Genomic DNA, 24029 nt, shown 5'->3' with positions numbered 1-24029 from the left:
GTTGAGAGTCCGCCTGCCGATGCAGGGGACATGGGTTCGTGCCCCGGTCCGGGAGGATCCCACATGCCGCGGAGCGGCTGGGACCGTGAGCCATGGCTGCTGGGCCTGCGCGTCCGGAGCCTGTGCTCTGCAGCGGGAGAGGCCACAGCAGTGAGAGGCCCACGTACCACACACACACAAAAAAAACAGAATGGGAAGAGATGTTCAAAACTGGCTTATATCCCAGCTTCAAATGAATTTGGTGGTCAAAACCCAGTATAAACACTTGACCAAAATTTGTATGTACAATTTTCAGTGTGGGCCATCTTTCAGAGCAAAACTGGGACCCACAGCTGCCAACAGCAAGCTCCTAATGGGCTTATATCTATTATTTTGCAAATTATCTATGATATTATTTTACTGCCCAGCTGGCTGACTTATATGATAAATCAATGGGTCGGAGACGCTGGAACAAAATGGTGAGTGGTGGGACTGGAAGAATCACCAGCCACATCTGGGCTGCTGGCAGTTCCTGATTTATAAATGGCACCTGCATATACAATAATCATTTTACAATTTTTTTTTTTTTTTTGCAGGAGAGCTTTTGTTAAGAATACACACATTTACACAACTTATAATTGTAAAGAAAACCAGTGGGAAGAGTTGTGAAAAGCAGGAACCATTCAGGGGAATTGACCCTTGGTCATGCCAGCCTGAAGTCTTCCATGTCATCAGACGGTAGTGCCAAAGGGAGTGGAAAGGAAATCATCTGGTGCTGGATCGCTTTGCATAGAGGGTAAGGGGTGCCTTTAAAGTAATCTGAAGATCTATGGGAGCTGAGGGAGAAGCATGGTAAGACTTAGAGGAGGTAAATGAAGGTTGGAGAAACCTTAGACACCTTCATCTATTTTAAATCTGCCCTGACCAAGACATCTGGCAGAAAAGGAGTAAGAAACTTTCTTCCTTTCTCCACTTCTGAATCACTTGGCCTTACTCTCAGGACCCAGAAATCACATCACATCAAAACAAATATATGATGGATTAAATATCAATAGGTGTTTGCAGGTCATCCTAGCCTGTCAGCAGGTCTCCCCTAACCAATCACTAACATTGTTGGGGCCAACCAGCAGCTAGGAGCTGTGAGGCCCAATCTAGGTACTCTCTAAGAGTCCTGGGAATTGATGAGACAGAACACACTAATATGAAAAGACAGCCTTACACAAAGTATTATAAAGTGCCAAACGAAGATCACAAAACCAAAAATAAAGTGCAATAATTCTACCAGCGCTTACACGACAAAGGCAGTGTTAGAACTGGTGAGATCTGAGAGTCGCAGAATGCGGTAACAGAAGGTAACAGTTTGAATATCATGGTTAAAAGAGATGTATAAGGAAGATACCACATACCACTATCTACACGTGGGGTTTCCCATTGGTTAGATTCACTAATTCCAAATAACCAACTTGCCAACAAACCTTGGATTTGTTTAAAAGTTGGAGACTATACATATTTTCTTGCCACTGGGGATAATTTTGGGGGTCTCTGTGGTTTACCATGGCAGGCAGTAGGGAAGGCAGAAATGTCATTGGGATCACTTTATGTAAGTTGCTAATTATGGGTCTCATAAAGTTCCAAGGAAGGAGGAACAGTGCTTGCCTAGGGGTATGGCAAGCAAACGTTTACTGCATCCGACGGTCACTGGGAGGAAGCAATGGGCGGAGTCCGGACTGTAGATTCAGCCCAAGTTGGAATCCCAGCTCCCTCACTTATTAACTGCTTAAACAGCTGGAGCAAATTATTTATCTAAACTTCCCAAACCTCAGCTTCTTCCCATCTACAGTACTGTTTTGAACCTTAAGTCAGATAATTTCCATAAACCACCTCACACCGAGGAGGTGACCCAGGAATCTTAGTTCCCTTCTTTTGTAAAAAGTTAGCGTGGGTATATTAGGTAAAAAGGAAAGAACTTTAAAAATGTCAACTTTCTGATATGTAAATGTGTTAAAAGGATTAATCATTTTAATGCTGTTTGGGGCTCTCTTTGAAGGTTAAAAAAAAAAATCTACCTATTATCTGGCCAGGAAAGGACTTCTGCTAGGCGTATCCACTGGAGGTCATGTGTTAATTGGGACAGTTTGGGGAGAAAAAGGAGCTACATGAACTGCACTTGCCATCCTTTCACTGCAGTTCCAAGATCTATGGATAGATTCTGGAAAATCAGGCAATCCGGGCGCCACCGACCATTGCTTCTAAGGAAAAGTCCAGATACGTTTCCCTCATGAGTTGTACTTATTCAAATGTCAACGGAGAGACTGCCCTCAGCTTTTATTACGTGTGACTAACTAAAAAGGAATTCAGAATTTCAAGTGCAATTCTGTTTTGGTCTGAAATTCATGGCCTGTGGTGAGGATGTGAAGCTGGCGTGTCTTTGAAACTATGGGCCAGAAACAAACATCAAAAGATAGCCTTCACTTTCCTCTGAGGCCTTCTGCCATAGGCTCCTCAGCTTGGCCCTATTAATAAGGGATTAGTTATTTTGATAGTCAACACATGCTTACTGAGTGCCTACTACATGCAAGGAATTGTGCTGAGAACCACCAGGAATATAAGGCTAGCAGTTATTGTTCTCTAAGGAGAATTACAACTTAATTAGGGAGATAAAAACATACAGAAACACAGAATTTCCCTATAAAACCATTTCTAATAAGATATCCTTAGGTTCGGGGGGGCAACTGCTTTCAGGTAAGCTGATCTGGGACACCTTCAAAGATAGAGAACCTGAGTAAGAGTGTGAAAGGAGGCTTGCACTGGGGAACGTGTTCTGAGTGGTGCAACGTGAATGAAGCAATTGCTGTGAATGGCCTGTTCGGGGGTGAGAAGCAGTGACTGTGCTAAGTCAGCAAGGTTGGGAGGGGTCACAGAGTGAAGCTCCTTCTCTATCGGGCTGTCCATTTTTGAACTTGAACTTTATTCTAGAATACTGGACTTTGAAGGAACTCTTAGCAGCCATTAAATCCAGCTATTGTCAGATCTATATTTTGAACAACAGAACCACTTATTTAATTGATATTTTGTAATAGCAAAATATGGATAGCCTAACACCCACCCAGATGCAAGCCTAACACCCACCCAGATAAAAGCAAAATTGCCTGGCGTGTGTGTATGAAGCGGGAGGGGAAGGCAGGAACCCTTTCCACTCAGCCTCCCCGTTTGCCCTGTCCCCCTCTCCAACCCTAGCATCCCTAGAGGACTTTGCAGCACCTGAAGATTCCATGGGATATAGGCTGAAAACCACTAATTTCCAAATCCTAATGGAAAACTACCAGAGGTTTTTGAGCAAGAGAGTTATTTAATCAAAGCACCATTTTAGGAAGATAAATCTGACAAGACGGAATGTAGGGAAGCCAGCAAGCAGGGAGAGCAATTAAAAGATTATTGCAAAATTTCAGATCTAAATTAACATAGGTCCTGGGAAATGACTGAAGGTGGGGGTAAAGAGAGAGAAGAGTCAAAGATGGCTTCAAGGTCTGACGGTCACATAACTGCAAAGTTAATTTTAGACTGAGTTTATCTGTAGGGTCTCCTGGATCATCTCTTTATGGGAGGCAAAAATCCCAAAACAAGACCACAGTTACCTCTGTTCTTCAAGAGGGCGGTCAACTATTTAACAGACTTCCATAAAAGCACATTTTACCTCAAGTGAGAAATTATATGTCTCCCTTAACAAATTTTGTCTCCCTTAGAATGGTGTCTATTATGGAACTGATTTACATAAACTGTGCATGATGTTTATAATTACACCTACCTATGCATCTGGTACCATCGGGAGAGGTGTAAAAACCGGGGGGACATTTGCAAAAGTAACTGCTGACTGTGTTTGTACATTCGCCCCCGTCACAGATTCCAGGAATAGTGCTGCATTCATCAATATCTGGAATGAAAAGAATAGTTTCAGTATTTGTAGAACACAGTATAAAACCGTTCATCATTACAAGAATTCAGAGGTAACACTCATCAAATCATGTTCCCAGAAACAGCAATCTTTAGAGAATAAAAGCTGCCTATAAAATAGTTAATTCAAAGAATGGGTGTTTCTTCTCTCAAGACAGGTTTACCCAAGGAATTTACCAAATTTGAAAGATTAGAGCAAAATGAAAGAAATTCTGCCTTTAAAATCTAAAACTGTACTGTTGTTTCAAGTCCCTACAGCATGCTAATATTCCAAATATTTTGTTTAAAATTTTGTTTTCCCTTTTCTCTTCGTGTTCTGCACATTCAGTTAAGCTCCCTTTCTATCCACTGTATATTCTGCATCACTTCCTGCATTTGTTTTTGATCTGATTTTCCACAGATACTGAAATCCTACAGAGGAGACCATGTGGTCTGACTGCTGACCAAGACGTGGCTAACTTGGTATTCTCAGGGGCTCCCAAACTGCCACTACAATGGTTTTCTCTGGGTTCAGAGAGTGAATTGTGGTGGACGCTGAGATGCTTCATCCGAATCCTCTGTCAGGAAATGACTTGCTGTCCCAGATCTGGGAGTGCTGTCAGGAGATGGCCTCCAGCTCTCAGCTCCTTCAGGGACCCCTTGAGCAGCCTGAGCAACCTCACCCGGGGTTACAACCTTCCCAGGCGCCCACATCCACCGACTGATTGTGGAGGAAGGACAATGGTCTGGTCATCTCGCCCCAAAGGGTACAACTCTGAAAACCACTCCAATTCCCCAATTCCCTGTGGGGTCGGCTGAGGTCAGAGTTGTGGTTAGCCCTCAGAGTCTGAGGCCACTGGGTCTCCTTAAGGAAGAAGTCAAAGTCACTTAGACAACTCAGACCATTTCCTTCAAGGAGAGCTTTTCAAGAGCCACAATCAGACACTGGCAGTTGTCGACAGATGTGGCACCAGTGTGGGGAGAGAAGAAACTGAGAATGTCCTGCTTAGGTTAAAAGTGAACTCAGGGCCCAAGGTATCTACGTGGCCTCTTCCCTAAGACAAGTGGGGCTTTCTGCACTGACCTAGGGAGAGGGACAGTCTGACCCAAGCCTCCTGGAACCATTGCAATGGCCAGACTGCCAGTGTGGGTAGTTTAAAAATAAGAACTTTTCTTCTCTAGTTAAAGTACTGCTCTTCACTGGTAAAACAAAATAGAGTTCTAAGTGGACCAAAATAGAGTTCAAGTGTCTTCTGACTCAAGTTCACCCTGTTAGTCAAAAAGACAGCAGTGACACTGTTTCTATGCAGTTTAACCTTTTTAAAAGCAAAACCCCCATTCTTCTAGGCTAGGCTAGAGGCTAAACCAAGCAATATGTCACAGCTTATGTTAGGGTCAGTGCTAACCCAGACAGATCGTCCTTGTGAATTTGTATAAGGGAAAGGTGCATATTCTACTCCGACAGATATAAACGTCACTGTGGAGTCAGTGAAAGTCAGGCAGAGAAACAGCTAAGGAGAGAGCCTCAGGGTCTAGAACTTAATCTAACCATACTCTCAAGGCTCATTTTAAGGCAGTTCTTTAACATCGATCCTTCTGTATTTACCAGCCACACTACTACCTAAAACCAACAAAAAGCCAAACAAGTATATCAAAGAGCCTAGAGGACCTGACAACCTCATCTAACAAGAGAGGAGGTTATAACCATAACACAAAGGTATTAACACAAATGTACCTTTCTCAAAATGTCCCTAAAAATTGATGTCTAAGTCACATGATACCTATCAAAAATCATGTGAGCAGATAGAGTCTACTGAAAGAAACATTTTTCTACTTGTTTGTATAAATGACTGCTGTCATCCTTTTTAAGGACACTTAGTAGACATCAATATCCAAAGAGGTTATTTAAGTGACAGCATATATCAGAAAAAAAAGTTATTTAAAAACAAGAATCTGGGACTTCCCTGGTGGCGCAGTGGTTAAGAATCCGCCTGCCAATGCAGGGGACACGGAGTTGGTGCCCTGGTCCAGGAGGATCCCACATGCCACGGAGCAACTAAGCCTGCGAGCCACAACTGTGCACATAGAGCCCGTGCTCCGCAACAAGAGAAGCCACCACAATGAGAAGCACGCACACCACCACAAAGAGTAGCCCCTGCTCGCCGCAACTAGAGAAATCCCGCACATAACAACAAAGACCCAACACAGCCAAAAATAATTAATTTAAAAAAAATAAAAATAAAAACAAGGATTAACTTGGGCAGGGTGGAGGAAACATCTTCTTTCACATGCTGGCTACGTTAGATTTGGACCCTTTACTGAGGATAAGGAGAAGAAGAAGAATTAATATGTACTGAGTGCCAGGCATTGTCTAAATGCTTTATGGGTGTCAACTCATCTAACTCTCACACTGTAGCTACGATCATAGAACCTGATTTCTATAATTCTGGTGCCTAGGCACAGCTCTTGCATTCCACTGAGGCCTTCAGAAAACTGGCACATGTAAAACCTGAAACAAGAGCAAAGAGGTGCGTGTATAAAGTGATGTTAAATCCAAGTCTTCAACTGCCACAGGCTGGGCAGGAGGAAGGGGCAGGGTTTCCACTTAGGGTGCACACCTTCAAAGGTCAGCAGGTCAGGAAACACAACGTAGAGTGTACGTCCCTACTTGTCACACAGATAAAGCTAAAAGCACCAGGCCAAATTGTTCAATTTGAAGGAACTTATTAAATGGCCCCTTCAATGTTGTCTCCTCAGTGACACACCCTTTCCCTTTCCATGTCTAGGGCCTTTCTAGTTTCCTGAACCACCCTGCTTCTCAGTCCCATCACTTCCTAGCAAGGGAAGTGAGTTCTGATTGCACGAGCAGGCCATGGTGGGAGTCCCTGACAATAAAAGTCTGGAATAAAGCATTTCAATCACAAAATCACTTACACTCTGAAACACATTCATACTAATCTATTATTTTTCCAGGCTCTTAGCACACTGTGTTTGTCACCTTTTAATAGAATGTCAGGGATCCTACACAGGAGAGAATTTGAGATCAGTGGATTTCTCAGCGTTTCTGTAAGTCAGTCTGTATCAAATGCCACTGTCAAAGTAAATCCGTTTGAGGAGCCTGGTGGGGAGTAGAACTTGGCTGGGAAGAGCTACTTTTGTGCTCTGAACACTTCCCCCTGTTTCCTTGGGGCAGGACAGAGCTGCTGGAAGTAGCTATGCCCATGGCCTCACTGGCTTCTTGCTGTGGACCTAAGCAGATACACAAATGGTAGGTCCCTTCCCTCCTGATTTGCTGCCCTGTCCTTTGTTCTTCTTCTTCCTTCTTGTCCCTCTGTCTCATCTGCTCTCTCCAGGCATTCTTCCCATCCCTTGGCCTCTTCCCTAACCTGGGGCTCCTCTAGCAGGAGGGGAGGAAGGACTGTGGAGGGCCGATGGGATAGAGCTGGGTCCCAGTTCTGGGACAGGCATCCCTGGGACACCCAGCTCTCCAGGAGCTCCATCCAAGATCATGGATGTTGACATGACTGAGAGACGGGGGAAACCAGTTAAACTGACTGTCTAGATCGCTAACAAAGTGAGAAAAAAATCAACTAAAAATTGTGGCAGCTGTTAAAAAGCAATATGTGATACTAATAATTATAAATGCCACCGAGCCTGTGAGACTATTATTATTGCTTTATTAGACACCTGAAATCCAATGTAAAATATGTGACTAAAAAACAAACAAGCTGATACTTCAAGTCAGGTTGAAAAAAAATCAGCCTTATTAACAATTTATAGTCACACCACGCATGCCAGTTTGCATGGTTTCTTATTCATGTAGCCCCAGCTGTCCCATCCCGACTGAGAAACAGTGAGAAATGTGGAGTTGGAGGCCTGATTGCAGAACTGGAAAGAACTCCCAGATACAATCGTGTTCAATCTCCTCATCTGAAAGTTGATGTAACTCAGAGCTGGTAACTGACTTATCCAAGATCACACAGAGGATGAGGGACATTGCCAGGATTCAGCCCAGGTCTACCTGATTCCCAGGGCTCTTGTGCCTATACCACAGAGATTCTGTTCAGCAGTTGGATAGGAGCCGGTGACCTTGAACAGTGAATCAGGGCCTGCACCAAACCTGCAGAGGATGGAGCCCCAAGATAGCAATGGGTTAAGTAGCTCCAGGAATTCTCCTTGGTGTCTGGCAGGATAAGCGTCCCTGATAGCAAGTAGCCATCAGATAAATAGGCCATTATTTTAGAAAAGGGAAGCCTTAAAGTTTTTTGGCTTACATAGGAGGGAGAGATTAGATTTAAGAGTTACATTTTTAAAAAGTCCTTTGCATCACACAGTATTGTAATTGCCAAAGGCTGGGCTGGTGTTAATCTAAATCCCAAAATATTAGTGGTTAATTAGGAATCCAAGGGACTTCTTCCAGAAATAAAACTTAATCCTTTAATTACACGTTTTATTTGTTAATTTCCTTCCACAGTAACCTATGCAAATATGGACTTGGTTTCCAAAAAGAAAAGGCTCGTGTGTTCTTCCAGGGGGCACACTCCAGAGTCACTGGGAAAATCAACAACGAAGGCGGGCATGAACTCTGCTTCCCTTTTTCTCAAGTCACAACTATAAATCTCAATCTTTTTCTTCTTAAATTTATGAAAATTTAATAATTTTTATTTAATCGCTTCAGCTCGCTAATTTACATTTCAAAGGTACCTAAATTGCATGTGTTGATATAAAACTAGGTACATGATATTTTCAAAAAGTTTTGGGAAAAGGGGGACATTTTAAGAAGTAAGGGAGAATTCTGCAAAAGGAAGATCTCACACAAAGCTGCTTTCACCATCAGTGACGGCGAGAAGGTAAGCATCTTGTAAATTGGCTGAAACCAATTTTTGATTGAATTTTTAAAAATTATTCTGGGCTTCCAGCTACCCAGTTCCTTCCTCTCCAAGTCAAGAGGAAGATACATTTAAAAAGCCATTCAATGAACTGGGAGATTGGGATTGACATATATACACTGCTATGTATAAAATAGACAACTAATAAGAACCTACTGTATAGCACAGGGAACTGTACTCAAGGCTCTGTGGTGACCTAAATGAGAAGGAAATCTAAAAAAGAGGGGATATATGTATACGTATAGCTGATTCACTTTGCTGTACAGCAGAAACTAACACAACACTGTAAAGCAACTATACTCTAATAAAAATTTCAAAACAATTGTAAATCACCAAACAAAATAAAATAGTCTATTTCAAGTTAAAAATAAAGCCACTCAGGCTTCCCTGGTGGCGCAGTGGTTGAGAGTCCGCCTGCCGATGCAGGGGACACGGGTTCGTGCCCCGGTCCGGGAGGATCCCACGTGCCGCGGAGCGGCTGGGCCCCTGAGCCATGGCCACTGAGCCTGCGCGTCCGGAGCCTGTGCTCCGCAACGGGAGAGGCCACAGCAGTGAGAGGCCCGCGTACCGCAAAAAAAAAAGTAAAATAAAAAAAAATAAAGCCACTCAAAGTAATGGCAAGGGTGCCAGAACCACTTTCCCAAGGGCACAGAACCCCACCGTGGCCTGACCATCTTCCTAGGGCATATATGGGCTCTTGATCTTCTCTGTGGTGGGGGTCAGATTTTCTGGAATTCCTTCTATTGACCGCCTGGAGATCACCCCAGGCCCAAAGTCATGCCATTCCCATGGTGCGGTGGTGGAACTGGAGATGGGCCAGGAAGTCGAAGGAGGGGACCCACTCACCAAGCATTCTCAGGGGACTTTCCGACTGCTTTCCTACCAGAGTAAGGCAGGGCAACAATGCCCAAACCAGTCTCCAGGCCAGAATAAATGCAGTACTAACAAGACATTCTCTTCCAATATCAATTTTGCATAGAAAAATTAAAGGGAAGGGGAAAAACCCATCATCTGAATTTAATATAACAGAAGATGGGAAAGAGAAAAAAAAAAAAGGTCTAGCCAAAAGTATTCTGTTTTATCTTGCTACTGACTTCAATATGTAGCCGGAAAAAAAAAAAATTGTGGAAAAGGATTAAGTAATTTTCAGCCTGAATTTCTGGTCCATTGGTCACACTACTATAATAGGTTTCTTAGCACTAATAAAAGGATTTTGAATCACTTTTCTTTCAGTCCGAGCATTAATTCTGTGCATCTTCTGTCTAGTTCACAACGAGAGAAGGTGAGAAATCCTGACTGATGTTAATTGACTGGTCTGAGTGAAAGAAAGTGTCACAGGAAAACAACTCTAGTTGAAACTAGAAGCTATCATAATTCCAGAAAACACAACACAGACTGGACAAGCCATAGGAAGTATATTGCCCTAAATCTTGAAGCTGACTACATCTCTTGAAACCGAATATAGTAAGCTGAGAAAGCCTCAAAATGACCCATTGTTGATGCAATAAACCTTAAGAGCTTATTAATGTCATAAAAGATATGTATGATAATACCTGGAAATCTATACCATAATATTTTAAATATTTCAAAATATTAGGAAATAGAGTTATTAAAGTAGAGGTAATGGCTTGCATCCAGGAAAGCAGCCAATATAATATGGTACAACAAGCACCAGAGTGTGAATCAAAAGAAGTAAATTTTATGTCGTATGATATTGCTTACATGTGGAACCTAAAAAAAGGATACAAATGACCTTATTTACAAAACGGAAATAGAGTCACAGATAAAGAAAACAAATATGGTTACCAAGGGGGAAGGGGGGAGGGATAAATTGGGAGATTGGGATTGACATATACGTACTACTATATATAAAATAGATAACTAATGGGGACCTACTGTATAGCACAGGGAACTCCACCCAATACTCTGTAATGACCTATACGGGAAAAGAATCTAAAAGAGTGGATATATGTATATGTATAACTGATTCACTTTGCTGTACAGCATAAACTAACACAATATTGTAAATCAACTATACTCCAATAAAAATTAATTTTAAAAAAAGAAGTAAATTTTAGCACTGTCTGATGACCTCAGTCAGGGCACTTAACACACCCAAGACAGTTCCTTAATATATAACGTAAAAGGGTGAAACCAGGTAAGTTCTTTGCCCTTACAGTATCAACATTCTCTACTTCTAACTTAATCCACAGTATAACTTCTAAATTACACTGGCCTATAGAGAGTCAATTTTATTGTTCATTGAAACTTAAGAAGCCCTACATCCTTAGAAAGAACTTAAGTATTTTTCACAGCTACCTCAACTGTTTATAACATGTTCAAGAACATATCATTATAAATTATAGGATGATTAATAACTTAAAAACAACTCTAACCCACAAAGATAATTTTAACACAGTTATTCAGTTTCAGGGCAAGTAGATGTTAAACTTCTTAAATGTAATTCAGATTTAAAGCTGCCTTTTGCATGTATGATATACCCTGGAGATCAACAAAGAAGATTAATGATCCAATTCCTGACAAATAACTTAGAGTGAAGTATTCCTCAGTGCTAGGGTTTAGGAATATAGATACAACAGCAACTGCTTTCAACAAAAGTTCTTGCATCTAAATGAAATCTTATATCACCCCAAAGACAATGAGTTGAGAATGAAGGAAAAAGTTTTCTCTGCTAAGCTTGATGAGGGTTGTTGCCTTAAGAATGCTGTTACATTATTTTCAGACATTACACATATAAGGTACATGAACTCACTAAAGAAAAGAATTCAATGCTGCCTAGTTACTTCCTGGATGTTTCCCTCTCATGAAACCAATATTTATTACACTTGGAAGCCAGGGCTCTTTTTGGCAAATAGCAGAAGTGGTGAATATGAACACATTCTCTGTACACACATTTTTAGAAGCTCAATCTATAAACTAAATGCAAATATATAAATTTACCTCAAGTTATTTTTCTGTTTGATTAACATTAAAAGGTTTCCATTTGATAGGCAGAAAAGGAAATCCTAAACTTGTACTAGGAGCATAAATATAAGGGTTAATAGATCTCTCCAAAGGAAAAAAAAAATCAAACATACATTTTGACTAGAAAAACAACAGAAGATATGTCATTCTGAATGATATGTAATGATCAAATTTAAATTCGTGTCTCTAGAACTACACAAAAACACGTATCTTGAACATCTTAACCCAAATATTGGTTCAAAAATATTTCATGTTTTAATATTTAATTTGATTCAGATGGATCTCTTATTTTGGGTCTATAAAAATGGAAAAAGCTGCAGGCTTTTTCTGGTTCAATAGCAGAAAGGCGTATTATTCCCGGTAAGGATATTATACGTACACATTCACAGGAATGACAAAGACAGAAGGATTTAGGAACAATTTGCAAAAAAGCTTGTCACTGATTTGGGTTTTGCCCGCCCCTCCACCCTTAACTGCAAAGCATGATATTTCTTACCTTCACATTTTTGTGACACTTCATTAAATTTGTGTCCAGCAGGGCATTTGCACTCAAAAGACCCAACAGTATTAATGCAATTTCCTCCTTGACAGAGCCCAGGGATGGCCTGGCATTCATCCACATCTGTTAGATTTCAGAAGCAAGGGATGGGGCAGGGGGTGGGGGAGGAGAGATTAATATGAAATTCATTGCAGAAGAAAACATGATAGTTTGCCCACAATTATATTATCACATTTATATCAATGAGCTATTTGTCCATCACAATATTTGGAACATGATGAGAGACACCGTTTCTCACGATTACATTATGCGAAATAAACTGAGTAACATAACTTGGTCAATAGTGTTCTATTGGAAGTCACAAGTATTCTTTATTTTCCTACCTTCCATCTTCCCTCATGCAGAGGAGAATGTTGGTACTAACTTTTGTGAGTTTTATTATGCATGCTGCAAAGTACAAGGTTACTATGATAAAATGACTGACAGTAATAACTAGAGGTATTCAAGAAATGCTTACAATCAAAACGTAACACATTTCTATAATAACACTGTCTTGAAGAGTTGTATGGAGTGATTCAGTTCAAACAGAATTTATTTGAATGAGATCACTCAGACTACACGAGACAGCTAATGCTTTTACACAAATGAGATGGAAAATGTTCACCATAGATTCTGGAGAATTGTCTTGCACAATAAAAATTAAACAACACAGGAAATTAGGCCAAGAAGTGAGAGCAGAGCAGCCGCCAGAGGGAAGATTTTTAAAGGTAAGTCGGATCCTGTTCCAGCTCAGCTTAACACTTAAGGCCATGCTAAGTCCTAGAGGAGTCTACCTGACCCCTCTACTCTCTGAACTCATCTCCTATCCTCCGCCCTCTCTCACTCCTCTCCATCCACAATAGCTTCCTTGCCATTCCTCAAATACAACAAGGTCGCTCCTGCCTCAGGGTTTTGCAGTGATGGCCCCCTGCCTGGACTACTCTTTGTAGAGCTCATGGTTCATGCTGTCCTACCCATCAGATCTCTGCTCCACTGCAGCAGGGGACCCTCCCAATGCCAGTCTAATAGCAACGCCCCCCTCGCCCCCCACCCTTCTTTACTCTGCTCATTTTGCCCCATAGGACCAATCACTAGCTGACCTAATAAATATCTGTTTGCTTTGCTTTGTTCTATAAATCAAATGTTTTCAATACAAGATTCCAGGGAGCAGGTTCTTTGTCTGTTTTGTTCACTGCTGAATCCCCAGCACCTAGGAAATAACTATGGTCCTACATGGAACCCCAAATATTAACCTTCCAGGAACAAAAGTAAACATTCCAGGCTCATTAGAAAGATGTTTATAAAAGTACATGTATTCTCTCCATCTCTTCATCCATAACACACAAAATTCTGGTTTAATAAGAAACCCCAGGGAGGCAGTCTAACTTTTCTTCCTCTGGGTATTTTTTAGAAATCGTACCCTTTAGTTTTACTCTTCATTGTGTGAAGTGAGAGAGCAATTGCCAACTGTAAAATCTCTAATAATCTGTGTTTTTGAAACAAGTTGCCATGCAGGAAAAGGGGTACTAATTTAACAACAAAAAGTATCACTTTTGATACTTTGGTACAAAAGTATCACTTACTGTTTTACATAAAATGTCTCGGCTCACAGACGAACGATAATATGTGAGTATAATTAGATTATGTTTTACAGCTGATCTCTATTTTGTCTTACACCAGAATTTTCCATTCTTGCTATGTTGAATATGTTTATTAAAATGTTATTTGAAATTACAATTGGACATAGAAGCAAAACTAGACAGTCTTGTTGATCATGATTTTTGGCCAACAGGAAATATACACGAGGGCACTTCTCCACTGGTCATACATTCCAAGGCTGAAGACAGACTAAGTTCCTTTTTGAACCCATTGCTCACAGCCCCTCACATGTGGCCGAAAGACTAAAAACACCAGCAAGGAGAGAGCACCCCAAGCTGATAACAGACCTTCTCTGAAAAAAACCAACCAAACATGAAGAATTTCATTCTCACAGTGGCAATATAACTGCCACTTTGATTCCATGGGTTTTCACAAATTTTCTTCTTATAAAAAAACTCTTTTTTCCATTGGATGTTGAAGAGTCAGGAAGGAACAGGAAGAAAATGCTGGAAAAGTCCAGGTTGTATGAAATGAATATCAAAGCTAAAGAGAAGGAGCTCTTCCCTCTCTCCCTCTTCATCTCTTCCCCTGAATTCTCTCAGCATCTCAGCCTCTGACTAGGACTCATGGGCAGCAGTGGAGTACCCAAAATCTGGCTTTCTGGTCACTCTCTGTGAGTTCATGGGTATTAGCTGACTTCAAAACACCATGGCTAAGAATTTTTTCAAAACTCCTTGAGACTTTCCAAGGATGAGAAAAATAAGAAGGCACCAAAGAAAAAGGGGGACAAAACTTACTCTTTATTTTATGAAATTGTACCGTTTACCCTTTTGTAATTCTAGGATTTCAAAGTGACTTCTTGCTGCTCCTAACATTCAGAAAGACACGTTCAAGGGCATACAAAAGAGCTGCATGTTGTACATAGAAGCCAGGGACCAGGATCAACCAGTGTTTATCAGATATGAAATTTATTGAAGTATAATTTAATGGAGATCCACAGAACTGGGTGATTAAGCTCAAGTTCTGCTTTATTGCATATTATCCTTAGAATTAACATACAGAACAAAATCGAACTAGTATCTATTTGCCTCAGAAAAGCATACCTTGAATTTTCTCTAAACACTGCAACTTGCTAAAAAAGCACTGAAGATGTCTAAAGGAAACAGATACAGCCTGGGAGTTTTCAGTCCCATCAGTTTAGTGTGGAGCTGCCTCTGTTCACTTCCTCCTATTTCCTGCCAGACATCCAGACAATAAAAGAATTTGTACAGCTGGAAGGACAGGAGTAAAAGCCAAAAACAGAGTAAGGGCTTCCATGGGAGGCAGGAGAAGAAGCAAGCAGGCAACATCTGGGGATATTTAAAACTGTGAAACAAATCCTAATTTATTTCTGACTTGTAAAAAAAAAAAAAAACAGAAAAAACTCCATAATGTAGCATGTAAAATGGAGAGAGGAACAATTTTCCTCAGGTCAACTAAGTACAATCTATGAGACAGAGGAACTCCAGCAATTTCAAATGAAGGGGGAAAAGATTAAGAAAAACAAACTACCTTATTCACAAATTTTGCTTTGTGTTTGTACACAGCATTGCTCTAACATAGAGCATTGCTCTAAACAGAATCATACCACCCCTGGGAAACACGTTTGGGGACGGAGGGGGAAACCACTGGCAAGGAAAAATCCAGGGGGACCAGCTGCTGTCTCTGGAGCCACGCTCCTAATGCCTAAGTTGGATATCATGCCGTCAGCGAAATCGTGAAGCTATGCCTCTGACACTGCTTTTCCATTCTCTCCAACTTCACTGGAGAATGGCTCTCCAGAGCGAATAAGATGAATCCATTAATAACTCCAACGGCCCGGGGTTTACCTTGACAAGCTCCTGTGCGGATATTTGGAATGAAGCCGCGCCGACAGGGGTGGGGCTGGGCTGGGCACATCTCACAGGGGTGGCCCCAGGCGCGGCCCACCGTGGCACAGCAGAGTGTTTTTGTACAGACAATCCCGCTGAGCTGTCCCTGGCACATCTGGTTGCTGATCACAGTAAAACACGGGCCTGTCCTGTAATCTGAAAATAAAGAAGGAGAATTCCATGAGAGTCCAGAAAAGCAGGAACTATCATGCAGAAGAGCAGCTGGGCCTGTCTTCCTGGACTCCAAGTTGCACAACGGTCTTCACGAATAGAACCGCACATCACTGACTCCGTGTGAAGCCTTGGGCACACCCTTCCGCCTCTGAGCCCCATTTACCTCACCGACAAAATGAGGATAAAAACACTAGTTCCTATCCACTTTGAAGATACTGTTGTCAGGATCAGATGAGCTAATGGAAAATACTTTACAACCGTGACATGCTATCCAAACATGACATCATAATATTATTTACACATTCATTCACTTAAGAAACTGTATCGGTGACGATTATGAATCAGCCCCTATGCTTGATATAGGTGCTTCAGTGATTCAAAGATCCCAAATCCCTGCCCTCATAGAGTTTACAGTCTACTATTATTTAGGTTGGAGAAAGCAAAGAATTTCAAAACTTGCAACGAGGCAAGTCATGGCACCTTCTTCTCTGCAGTTTCTTGAAAAAGGGAAATGGTTACTTGTTTCTTTTGGATTGGGTCCACCTTATTTCAAATACAACAAACCAAGCAAACCAAAAACAAACAAACAAACCCCATTCAAAACAAAAAACAACAAGCAGAAAAGTTAGATATGCAAAAGACATCAGGTATTTAAAGAGTAAGGGCACTGATCTGAAATCACTGTATCCCTTGGGCAAAAGGATCATCTTAAAGCAAACAGGGATAAGCTAAGACCACAGGAGAAGTTCCATTTCCAAGTAGTCTCACCAGTACAAAATCTGTCTCCCTTTTTTTTTTTTTTGTAAAGGGAGAAAGTCAATCTGGATTCGGCAGCCAGAAAACAAGAAAGATTAAGATGTAGTGAGGACCAAAGCCAAGCTGTCCCCAGCCTCCCCGTGGGAGAAATCTGGGCCATAATAACCCTTTCTGTTCTACAGCGGCCTCCTTGGCTGATAAGGGAGGCTGGGCCGTGGCAAGACTCGTGGGCTCCTATCCACCACCAGCATCGCATGCTTCCTCGTGTCATTTCTGGAAGTGCACAGATAAGAGTGCTTCCTATGAGTCTAGGGATGGACTACATGACCCCGGTAAGTTCCTTTCACCACTGAATTCTACAGGTTTACGAAAATCACTGGGTGTGCTAATGAAACCACCGGGCTATACTTTCATTTTGATGTTCTTCTTTCCTTCTCCAAGTACCTCATGAGTCATGATATGCAATTCGCTAAGGACAACTCTTTATCACAGTACCCACAAGAGTGAACAGGCTGAACCATGACAACATTTGGGCAATAGCTGACTCTTCCCAGCTTGTGTCCCACTATCCCCTCCTCCTGTCTCTCTGTTGCAATTACGATCCCATCTGCTCCCCATCACTAAATGTTCTTCCTCACTCTCCCTTCTTCCTTGCTGGAATGAGTCAGCCACCTGTGGTCAATGGCACTGCCCTAATGCCTGTGCTGGAAGATGAGCCTTCCAAGAAATTCCAAAGACAAAGCTTCACCCAGTCAAGCACAGCAAGAGGATTAGGCCCAAATTACGGCAGCACTTGAGAGATGGACACAATGGTCCAAACGTGAAGGCCTCATCTCCACATCTCCCTCTCTCCATGCCAGTGCTTACCAAAGTGTGCTATGATGGGATGCAAGACGACCTTAGATTGTCTTCTTTTAATAGTCATGTATTAATTTCAATTTGAATTATTATTAAAAAGTACAAACCTGCCAGACTCATAATTTCATAGATACGTTTGCTATGATGAGAATGAATTAAAAAAACCTTTTAATTCAATTTAAAGAAAAATAGGGCTTCCCTGGTGGCACAGTGGTTGAGAGTCCGCCTGCCGATGCAGGGGACACGGGTTCATGCCCCGGTCCGGGAAGATCCCACATGCCTTGGAGCGGCTGGGCCCGTGAGCCATGGCCGCTGAGCCTGCGCGTCCGGAGCCTGTGCTCCGCAACGGGAGAGGCCACAACAGTGAGAGGCCCGTGCACCGCAAGAAAAAGAAAAATATTAAGTAAATACTAGTACAGAATATGCAAATAGGCCAAAAATTGTGTAACCGGTACAGAAACACAAACAGCATTATCTTTCCAGAAAACCAACCTTAGACCTTTGTTCTCCTGGTGTCTCCACATTCTCTGGCCCAACTTTCCAGCCCTATCTCCTGATACTTCTTTAGTTTATTATTGTCTTTTTACTTTGTTTCTGCATTTTTTTTTACGCTGATTGCATTTTACTTTTATATTATCAAATTCTAAGTGTATTTTAATATTCTTCATAATATGCCAGATCTATTCAAAATCTGCTATCGTCTTCCATAGTTACTGTATTCAAACAAGAATACAAAAATTAAATGCTTGAGCTGTTGAGTAAAATCTCTGCCCTCATTTCAGTCTGTCAATAAAGAAAAAGTCACTCAGCACCATGGTGGTGTGCAACCAAGTCGCTCCTAAACACAGTAACTGCCTGAACAAAGTCAAATGATGTAGCCATCATTCTTTCTTTGGCTCAGTTCTTCCAAATAGTACCAAGGGGCATTTATTAAATACTTCTCTCATAGATGGTTTCTTTCATATTATAATTTTTTTAACATCTTTATCGGAGTATAATTGCTTTACAATGGTGTGTTAGTTTCTGCTTTAAAACAAAGTGAATCAGCTATACCTATACATATATCCCCATATCTCCTCCCTCTTGCGTCTCCCTCCCACCCTCCCTATCCCACCCCTCTCTCTGATTGGAAAATAGCTATTTCAGACAATTAGGAAAAGGCAGTACCATATAAATAAGAAAATAAAAATCACATGTAATTGCACTTAAAGAAAGTCTGATAACATATCAGTTATATTACCCTACATAATTTTACATGTGTGCTTTATTTTTTATCACTAAATGGGAATTATATCAAATATTCAATTTTGAATCCTGCTGTTTTTTTTTTACTTAACATTGCCGAAAGCATTTTCCCATGTAAATACTATTCTAACACACGGCTTTAATTGCTGCATAATTTTCCATCAAGTTATATCATAAATTATTCAATCATTTAATCTCATGCAACAGCCATCAAGATTTTTATGACTATATATATCTTATATTTGAGACTAGAAAGATCACAGCAACATAATCTTTCATTCAAAAAATAAATAAAACCTTCCATGTTAGGTAACGAGGAAGGAAATTTAGGTTTATTTCCTATTTTCCTCTTGACTTACTGAGACAAATGCAAATACTTTAATCAAATAGACTCTTGTTGGTATGCCATTTTTCAATCTTTAAAAAACATAATGGAACATGAATTTTAGTTTGCAGTTTTCAACACTGCTTGGATTTGTTTTTCCTCTTCATTTTGCCAAGATACTCCATGGAATTATCTTACATACGAGGATTGCAAAGATTCCAGGTACATGCAAATACAGCGTTTTGTGAGTGATACCAGCAAAATCAAGGTCCACTAGAAAACACTAGGAAAATCTGAGTCAGTCCTATCTAACACTGGTTCATGACTTCAGACATGAATTCCTCATCGGAAGGTTTGCATCAGAAGAAAAAATAACCCTTAAGACTTTTCCAGGGTCAACAACTTTTTGCCCTCATTTCAATATGAAACACATGGAATAGAAACAGCACTTGTTAATTCTGACAATATTCATTAGGCATCTCTGGAGCCCATAGGGATCCATCTTTACTACATACACTAAATATCTGGCAAATAGTTTGAGTATGTGTAACAGAATCTATGGACTTAACACATTTCCACACTAGATCCTTATCACTACAGACAAAGAGAAGAACCAGCTCATTTGATCATGCAGCTTAGTAAGTGGACATAAGTGGATTTGTAGAGTCAAATTTTCAACGAAAATGGCTGATTGCAGAGGGAGAGGCATAATCTGGATGAAACAGAATTGGATCTAAAAATGTTTTGGAAGGTAAATGCTGTATTAACGTGGTTTTCAAATGTCATTCCGATTTGGCAGCATGTGCTTTTTGTCCTGTGCTTCATTTAGATTGCCAAAGTTATGCTGTTTTTAGTCCAATACTCCAACCACAGAAAAAATCTGCCCACACTCCCAATTCCTTACTAATAATCCAATTATTTACAATTATTCCCATAGCACTTACGTGATACTAGGCTAAATTTACATACTCTTTTTCAGACAGTCCCAGCTCTAGACAGGGAATGTGCTTAATTCAATGCTTGGATAATATCTGACTCATTCCCTCAACGTAAATCATTATTCCTCATGCAAATAAAATATCGTATTAAAAACACTTTTTGTTCACAAGTTGCTCTACAATCACTTCCTTATAAGACCTCCATGAACAAGGGCAATAGGCCAAGACTTTCTAACATTAAAATGCAATTTTAATTGTTTTTAACTGGCTTACTCTAGTGTGGCTGGTTCATGGGAAATTCTGCATCTACATGTTCCCATTATGAGTGGTTAGGCTCAAGGATTGTTCCCCAGTCCCAACAGATTTGGCCTCAAGGCTTGGGATCTAACCAATGTATATCTGCAGCCTCTAATCCTCAGCTCCTTCCCAGCCCTGCAGCTCAGAATGCTGTGACCTGTGGCGTTACTTCACTTTCATTTGCAATCAGACTTCCCCCTGAAGCAAATGCATCATTCACAGAAAAAGAACTGTAGTACAATGAATTCTTGTCACTCCTACCCAGTCACTAAACCACAAACTGCAGGGAAGGCACAAGGATATAATTTTGGGCACTAGGCTCCAATTATTTTAAATCCATCTTTTCATAAAAATTACAAACAAAACAATGAGATATCAACTTATCCATGATAGAGAGGGTCACAGCATGCTTCTTCCTTCCAGGTAGTTTAGCCTGGGACACATTAAGCTCCTAACGTGTGGAATTTCAATACAACCTTTTGAAGGAAGGAGGTCAGAGAACTTTTGGTCTGAGCAAACTGAAAGCAAAGAAGTTCCATGATCGTAATCAGTCTCATAATTGCTGCTGTTTCTTCTTACTCCAATCATTCTTACCCTTAGGACATAACCAAATCACCTAGGGATGTTGTGCAAAATACTGATGCCTGGGTCTCACCCCCGTCCTCCCATATGCCTCCCTCTTGGAATGTGATTCAGTAGATGTGGCATGGTGGCTGGGCATCCATATTTCGTAAAAGCCCCCAAAGTGAGTTTGCAAAGTGTTTGCAAGACAGCTGAATGCTCACCTGAAAGTCTAACCTTAGAAATGTGAGACAGCCCATAAGCTGGGATCATTGCCACTCAACATAACTCAGTATCTTTCAACCAGGATAGACATTCTAATCACAACAAAGTAGTATTCATTTCCATAGGGTTGATTGACTATGAGGCACTTTATCATATATTCTTTATTATTTTGACCACAAGCTCACTAAACCAAACAACGAATCAAAATTTAAGAAGGCTAAACACCAACTACTCCACTGTCCTAATAGTCAACGGAATTCACATTTCCAAGCTCTCCCTTCCCAGTGTCACAAAGCACATTTACATACATGGCATCACTCCACTACCATGATCTCCCACTTCCAGCTTCCCTGTCCAGTGTGGGAGCTGGTACTTGAGTAAAATTCCAGGGGGATTCTCCAAGCAAAATCCAAAGACATTGATCAAACTTACCATCAGTAACACCAAAAGTTAACTCTTAATTTCCTACAGAATTGCACTACTGCAGACCACGCTGAAATCTTTCCACACAGCCACTGATATGATGAAATACACAGTACTAAACATTATCTAAGAAGTTTAGGCCAAAAATAGTCAAAACTTATATCAAGCTTCTTGACCAAGCTTCCAGTCAAGAGGGCATACAGGGATAGAAGAACAAGATAAATAACACCACAAGGAAGCAATCAGAAAACTCAGCCTGTGTGATTTTCAAAGGCAACTGGCCTGAACTTTTCCAAAAGTAAATGACCCCTCACACACAGGAAAAGAAGGTAGAGTTATTATTTTAGATTAAAAAGATATAATAACCAAAACTCAGTTGGACACTGTTTCAAAAAGAGACAACTGGGGAAATTTTATATGGGCTGGATATTAGACGATATTGTGGAATTATTGTTCTCTTAGACATGATCATGGTATTACAGTTATATACGAGATAGCCTTATTGTTTAGAGGTGAAGTGCCATGATGTATTCAATTTAATTTTCAAATCATTTAGCGAAACAGACCATAAATATATATAAAATATATAATGTATATTAAATATATACAAATTAAATATAAATTATATATAATATATAACATGTAGATAACTAGACATATAATATATACATATATTAGTATATTATACACAAATATATATATACACATATATACATACAGAGCATTATGTGTATAAAAGTGGGAAAATGTTAAATATTTAGCATAGGTAGAAGGTATGCGGGTATACTTTATATTATTATTTCAACTTTAATGTAGGTTTGAAATTTTTCGTAGTAAAAGTTCTTGGGGAGGGATGGGAATTCCTTTCAGGGCTACTTGTACTATGCAATAGTGCATCTCCTATTTCATTCAAGCTGTTTTTTTTTTTTTTAATGACACAATAAATTTTGAATCTAATTTCCAATCCATATGTTTCTATGAAATACTGCATGCAAGACTGCCTGTTAAACATGGTCTACACAATGTTATTTAAAGAATATGACCTTTTGGCAAATTTTTCTAAACTACACTATGCAAAATGTTTACTTTAAGCAACTGTATCTGTGGTACAGCTTAATTGTATGTAACTAATTATTTTAAAGCACTTTAGAAATAAAGCATAGGAATAAGCACAACACTATTTCTGTGTTAATGTTTTCCTCTGTCTTTCAACTTCTTTAATTCATAAGTTAAAAGTACTGCCATACAAACTTTAATATAAATATCATTCAAAACTGCAGAAACAGGGACTTCCCTGGTGGCGCGGTAGTTAGGAATCCACCTGCCAATGCAGGGGACATGGGTTCTAGCCCTGGTCGGGGAAGATCCCACGTGCCACAGGGCAGCTAAGCCCATGAGCCACAACTACTGAGCCCACACTCTAGAGCCTACGTGCCACAACTACTAAAGCCCGCGCGCCTAGAGCCCGTGCTCCACAAGAGAAGCCACCGCAATGAGAAGCCCACACACTGCAACGAAGAGTGGCCCCCGCTCACTGTAACTAGAGAAAGCCTGTGCGTGGCAACAAAGACAAAATGCAGCCAAAAATCAATCAATCGATAAATTAATTAATTAATTTTTAAAAAAAACTGCAGAAACAAGGTGATTTTTTTGTATAGCATTTAATCTAATAGACTAATAGACACAGACTAAGCAATTCACCAAAATCCAAGCCATAGTTCTGCGGACCCGATTTTGTGTGTCAGCAATTCAACTACAGAAAATTATTACCACATTTTATTCTGCTCCATGATGAAGAAAACAGTAAGCAATCTTGCTCAGGGAAGAGAATATCTCATTTCCAAATAATCACTTACCTGACATTATTCATCCCCTCACTGTACATCCTACAAGTCATTGCTGATTGCCATTTTCCCCCAGAGTTATCTCTAAACTACTTTTACTAGAAAAAAACAAAATAGTTAGGGGGTGGATAAAAGTCACATTCTGGTTTAGGCGATATATTTACCATCAAGATAATAAAATCACAGAGAGTATCTTCATTTTTAATGGTCTGCAAATTCAACTTGAAAGAACCAGCTGGCTCTGCTTTATTCGCTTTTAAAATGGCTTGTATGAGTGCCACATTAAACCAAACTGCAGTTTCACCACAGAGCATCAGCTAGTGAACAGCAAGACAAAAACAATAGTATTATATAACAATTTGATTTATTTGTTCTTTTATATTTTCTTCAAAGCCACGAAGTAGAAAACATTCTCCACCATCCAAAAGCAAGATTAACAACATAAGAGTAAAGGGCCCTATGATCAATGATATTCAATATAAAAATTTCCAGGACCAACATCTTCTTAGATCAACTCGTATATCTCAAAAGTGCCCTGTAATACTGCTTAAGT

The 24029-nt window shown here is 40.3% G+C and overlaps 1 protein-coding gene across 1 annotated transcript in view; it reads right to left on the bottom strand.

The window, feature by feature from the left end:
• Nucleotides 1-24029, bottom strand: part of FBN1 (fibrillin 1) — a 252366-nt gene that overhangs the window by 123222 nt on the left and 105115 nt on the right. The window contains exons 6-8 of the mRNA XM_029237630.1: nt 15789-15986; nt 12280-12405; nt 3785-3910 (exon numbers count right to left, since the gene is read on the bottom strand). Of these exons, the coding sequence (XP_029093463.1) occupies nt 3785-3910; nt 12280-12405; nt 15789-15986 (450 nt within the window). The remainder of the gene's footprint in view (nt 1-3784; nt 3911-12279; nt 12406-15788; nt 15987-24029) is intronic.

The sequence above is a fragment of the Monodon monoceros genome, unplaced genomic scaffold (genome assembly GCF_005190385.1).
Source record: "Monodon monoceros isolate NGI ecotype Baffin Bay Population unplaced genomic scaffold, NGI_Narwhal_1 Super_Scaffold_21, whole genome shotgun sequence".
Lineage (NCBI taxonomy): Eukaryota > Metazoa > Chordata > Mammalia > Artiodactyla > Monodontidae > Monodon > Monodon monoceros.
Note: the sequence above shows the minus strand (reverse complement) of the source record. Positions and strands in the feature narration are given on the sequence as shown.